This window comes from Pseudomyrmex gracilis, unplaced genomic scaffold, assembly GCF_002006095.1.
Source record: "Pseudomyrmex gracilis isolate BER0280 unplaced genomic scaffold, ASM200609v1 scaffold_374, whole genome shotgun sequence".
Lineage (NCBI taxonomy): Eukaryota > Metazoa > Arthropoda > Insecta > Hymenoptera > Formicidae > Pseudomyrmex > Pseudomyrmex gracilis.
The window spans coordinates 14,422-20,131 of NW_018020958.1; the positions used below are offsets into that span (position 1 = coordinate 14,422).

The following is a 5,710-nucleotide window of genomic DNA, read 5'->3' on the forward strand; positions in this document are numbered from 1 at the left end:
TCCATCGACGTTCCCCCTCCAGACCGGCGGAGCGACGGAGACAGCACCTGGATGCATATCGTTCCGTCCTTTAGAAGACGCGGACAACTCCTCTCACAGAACGCTGGGTCTATTTATATATAAGTCTATGACCTTTGCCATGTTAAGAAAATGTCTTCAACGTTGAGAGAGACAGCTGATGTTGAACAGTAGCCTCATCTTTGTCTAGCAAAGTAGTGGGGGAAAAAGAGTGAAAGAGATTAAGGGGTGATAGTAGGTTAGGTTAGGTGGTATGAAACAGTAGGCCCTGATCCCACCACAGACATTGATAGACAGAGAAAGAGCAGAGAGAAGTCTGAGAGCGGCCACGGCCATAAGAGTTTCTGTCATAGCTTTTCGTGGACATGGATCTATTCCGTGCTAAGTTTGTGGACATGGTTCTATTCCGTGCTATGAAAACACCGACGTGGTGGGGATACGCACACAAGCGAGAACCGTCGTCATACAGTGCGGAGCACCATATCGCGCGCCGTGAGGAGAAGTAGTTCTCCTCCGGCCGCCTCCTACTATCACGTGCCAGCGGCCCGAGATTTAATCCATATATCGGCACGGTTACCGATGATACATACCGACGCGGTTACCACTAATACCGACAGGCATATGTTATCATAAAATTATTGTGAACATTGAAAAGAGTAACTCTGCATTAAAAGTGACTTCAATAATTTAAATCAAATATTTAGTTATTTAATTATTACGTGATATAAGAATATTTTACTTTCTTACACTTACTTACGGTAAGTGTAAGAAAATAAAATATATTTAAGTAAGAGAGTAAAAAACCATGACAATAGATAAATGTCATAGTGATTATTAAAATATTTTGAAACATTATTTAAATATTAAGAATAAAAAATAAAACACTATACTAGATTTGTATAAGTAGCGTTAAATTTTCTTTACAACATCAAAATTAAAAATTAGTAAGGCAATATTATAATAGTTATGTTTATATATACATATATACGTATATAGTTGTATATGTATTTAAAAATTTAATAAAATAATGATACTAACAAATACTGTGTGTGTGTGTGTGTGAAAAGATAAGAAGAATGACACAAACAATTATTTTATATAATTTTGAAGCAGTTACGCTAGATTTTATTTTATAGGATTGCGCTCAAAAATGTTCTTCTGTCAAAAATATATTTATGGTTCTGACAAGAAGGTTTTTACTCTCTTACTTAAATATATTTTACTTTCTTACACTTACCGTAAGTAAGTGTAAGAAAGTAAAATATTCTTATATCACGTAATAATTAAATAACTAAATATTTGATTTAAATTATTGAAGTCACTTTTAATGCAGAGTTACTCTTTTCAATGTTCACGATAATTTTATGATAACATATGCCTGTCGGTATTAGTGGTAACCGCGTCGGTATGTATCATCGGTAACCGTGCCGATATATGGATTAAATCTCGGGCCGCTGGCACGTGATAGTAGGAGGCGGCCNGAGGAGAACTACTTCTCCTCACGGCGCGCGATATGGTGCTCCGCACTGTACATCAACATAATATGTCTGCACACTTCCACGAGCGCACACGGACAACGGTCTCGCTTGTGTGCGTATCCCCACCACGTCGGTGTTTTTATAGCACGTCCACAAACTTAGCACGGAATAGAACCATGTCCACGAAAAGCTATGACAGAAACTCTTATGGCCGTGGCTGCTCTCAGGCTTCTTTCTGCCAATAGTTTTACGTTTTGAGAAGAAAATTGAAAAGAAGAGTAGTTACATTATCGACACGACGTAGTTGCGAACAATCAATTGTTACTATTTAGTTCGTACGGCGCTCGCTGGCGCTATGAGCAGCCGCCGATACTCCACGAATTTTTGACGCCATCTGTATGTACAACATTCGTTTCGTTTTACCGCTCCAATATGGACGATGTTGGAGCAACTTTCTTATTGGCTGTTGAGAAACGATGCGCAAGAGCACACCTGTATTCTTACACCATGAGGGCAATTATAAACCAACCTTTACTACCTTTATTGTAAACTGGCTCTAACGCGTGACGCGTTCTGTCTTCAGGCGCCATTAAGTATTCGTGCATGTGTATATGAATGGCGGTGAAATGTTAGTTGCTAGTCAGTAACAATTACAATTTGAGAGTTAAGTACTATAGAGTGCGCGATGGCCGATTCGTCATACGAGAAAGGATTGACCGAATTGTCGAAAATGAAGGTAAGTATCGCAAATCGAGTTGCATATATAGCAGCTCTGTTACTTTGATGACATCCTAACCATCAATTCTCATTGAGATCTCCCGACAGGCGCTTCGTTCACTTATTGTGGTAACTGCTTACTTTACTCAGATTACTTTATTTCTATTTTTTTCTTTTGTCTGATGTTATTCGCATAATTCTCTAATTTACCGATTTGTTAATACACGAGAACTGTTTTTCCTTGTTTTGCGGACAACAATTTTTGTTAAAGAATTCTGTAATTCTTTTCTCTAGAATTCAATCATGTAATTTCACAAATAAAAAGTAACTTTTACATACTTAATTTATGTGTTTTATAGGAGAAAGTGAAAAAAAATTACATTATAAGTTGTTATTGTTATAATTACTCTTTATAATCTGTACTAATTTTATTGATAACAGAGAACATATGTATTTTGAGAGATATTTATTTGAATTGATGTTGCTTATAGGTAACAGATTTGAGAGCTGAATTAAAGCAAAGAGGATTACCTACTACAGGAAATAAAAATGAATTAGTTGAAAGACTTCAATTGGCAATTCATGGTGGTTTGTTTCTATTATTTTTTTTTAGTTGCTAACAATTATTCAAATATATTTACAAAAGAACTTTTTATATTTTATAGAATCTGCACTTACTCTGGATGAGACTGCTGAAGAGATTTTAGATGAAGATGAAGTACTTGGTGTAAGTATTCTGAAAGTATACTATAAAATTAATATATAATATCCTCCTTTATTATAAATTAAAAAAGATAAATTATCAATATTATATGTACACAATATTATACATGTATAATACATATTATACATGTACACAAACACACACACATTATATTTGCTGTTTAAATATACAAAAAAATTCTTAAGCAGTTTAGTAAGATTAATAACTTTTCTTCTTTTCTTTCACACACTCTTTCAGGATGAAGAAATAGAAGAGTTATCCAGCAAACCAGATTCACAAGTTGTTCCTCAAAAACGAAAATTGTCTATGGAAAGTACAAATAATACTAGTGCAAAAAAAATAATACTGAACCGTAAACCTGCCCTGGAAGAAATCAAGAATGACCAAATAGAAAAAGATGATAATAAACATGTAAAAATATCCGAAGTTACACCTCCAGAAAAAAAGATTATCAAATTATCACAGCTTGGCATAAAAGAAGTAATAAAAGATTTATATAATTTATATTTGAAAAAAACTTTAATTAATAGATTTAATAATCTGTTAATTTTTTTTTTAATCTTTTTCATGTTTTTGAATAGAGATTAGAGATGAGAGCAAAGAAATTTGGCGTACCGTTATCCGAGGCAGCAAAGAAGGAAGCTAGATTAGCCCGATTTAGCATCAATAATCAAAATAACAAATCAGCTGCATCCATAAAAACACCTGTGGTAAGAAATTATTGACGGTATAATACATATTATATGTGTAATTGTCACTATAAAATTAGTTTCTGTCACTTATGAATCAAATATTTTTAGCCTACCACTTATGAAATCCTCAAGAAACGCGCGGAAAGATTTGGAACTTCCGTGTCTACATTAATGGAAAAGGTAGGCAAATGGTTATTACATATGAGCGTTTGTTTTGAACGCTTACATATATAATTTTTATTCAACTTTTAAGTAGGTTTACAAGTTTAATTGAGTTATCTTTTTTTTAGGCTGAAATGGCCGAACGATTAGAAAAAAGAAAAGCCAGATTTGGCGAAGTAAAACCTACAGAGAATAAACTATCTTATAATAAATTTAAGATTGTTAAATGATACTCAGTGTTATATACTAAAATGGCGATCTAGTTTTTACAATTTTTAATTTAAGTTTTCTTATTTCCTCAATAAAAACTACTTAAAACACGTATACATATTATATTGTAATATAGAGGTACGTTTTTGAACTCTTTACCGAAGAATTCTTCAATATTAATACACAAATTTTGTTTGTTTTTGTTTTGATTGTTTATATTTTAATTATTTTTATAGAATCGTAACTCTTCTCTTGGTTTGAATTTCTTTTGATAAGAATAATAACACTTGAAAGATGTAAATGAATGTCTTACATTAATAAACTTGTATCTATATAGTAAAGTTAGTGGCACACAATGCTTTTTTGCTTGCATACTCTTGTGTTAGCTACGCTATTTTGTTATAGCGATTTCGCTGCATCGGTGTGCCACCTGTGTAGAGTTGATGCAAGTGTGTGCAGTGCGTACACTCATGTGGTGTTGCACTGGATATTTCGACTACCACCACGGCTGTGTATAATATCGTAGGCCGAACTCGAGACTACCAACTGGCTCTAACTAATTTGTGAGAACCACTTTGTGTGCACCCAACATGCACCTATGTGGTATACAGAAGAGTGCACCGTATCGTTCCGCTCCAAGGGAAGTTTTTCTCTAAAATTTCTCTTCTGGTTGCTTCTACTACCGCGCACCGTACTCTTTTGATCTTCGCCAACGCCCGAGATTGAAAGAAAACGGCGCGCAGTAGTAGGGACAGCTAGAGGAGAAATTTCCGAGAAATACTTTCTCTGGAGCGGAACGATATGGTGCACTTCTCTGTATGTACTGAGTTCAGACGAATACGCGACACCAGCAAGCCAGCAAGGAACTGCACCATTGGGTGCGTTCAGACAACTCAACTGTTGCGCGATTGCTCAGTGAGCGGAAAGTAAGGCCTGGTTTATGCGGGCAATAACTGTTAACTTATGCCGGAACCGGTAGAGTTTAACTGGCCTAAGGGCGATGTCCCATTGAGCGGAAATNTATAGCGGAACGGAATGTGCGGAACCAGCTCGACCAATCGTAACCACAGAAAAAGCGAAGGAAAGAAAACGGAATGGCTATGATTGGTCGAGCTAGTTCCGCACATTCCGTTCCGCTATAGATTTCCGCTCAATGGGACATCGCCCTAAGAGAGACGGTATTCCCTAGGAGTAAGTACTTCCAATGGGCGCCGCACTAACTAACTGTAGCAGATTTCGATGAATTGACCATATATGTAATACTCCTATATTGCTAGTCGCGTATCTTCGCAATGAGAGGCACGAGGCCCGAGAAAGGGAGACGCACGAAGTCCAAATATGGGCATAGATGGTCGAGCGTCATTATGCGCAGNCGCATCTACCAAGTGAGTGCGAGCGAGACAAAGCATTAGAAAGTGAGAGAAAGAACGCGAGAAAGAGAAATGCGCAAGCGTGTTTGAATGTTCACCGCATGCACACAAAGCAGCTGGAGAGAGAGGCTACTATATTGTCTGCACCGTAACGGTGAGCTTCAGGTCGGCACCGTACTAGCCTTAGACCATATATACTTATAGACACGGCTTCAGACAACTATCTTGAAGCAAAGATAATATCATCTACATGACGTCACATGTGGGCAAAGCAAAGGCGCGTTTATAGACGGCTTCAGATAACCGCCTTGAAGATAAGATAATATCATCTACGAGGCC

The 5,710-nt window shown here is 36.5% G+C and overlaps 1 protein-coding gene across 2 annotated transcripts; it reads left to right on the forward strand.

The window, feature by feature from the left end:
* Positions 1–2,071: 2,071 nt before the first annotated feature.
* Positions 2,072–4,115, forward strand: LOC109860383 (SAP domain-containing ribonucleoprotein). 2 transcript variants are annotated; one of them, XM_020439425.1, is made up of 7 exons: positions 2,072–2,232; positions 2,705–2,801; positions 2,879–2,940; positions 3,175–3,417; positions 3,519–3,647; positions 3,738–3,809; positions 3,920–4,115. In XM_020439425.1, the coding sequence occupies exons 1-7, from the start codon at positions 2,182–2,184 to the stop codon at positions 4,019–4,021; spliced, it is 756 nt and encodes a 251-aa protein (XP_020295014.1). In that variant the 5' UTR covers positions 2,072–2,181; the 3' UTR covers positions 4,022–4,115. The 2 variants fall into 2 exon arrangements, with proteins under 2 accessions (XP_020295014.1, XP_020295015.1); XM_020439426.1 differs by having other exon boundaries at positions 2,705–2,798.
* Positions 4,116–5,710: the final 1,595 nt, after the last annotated feature.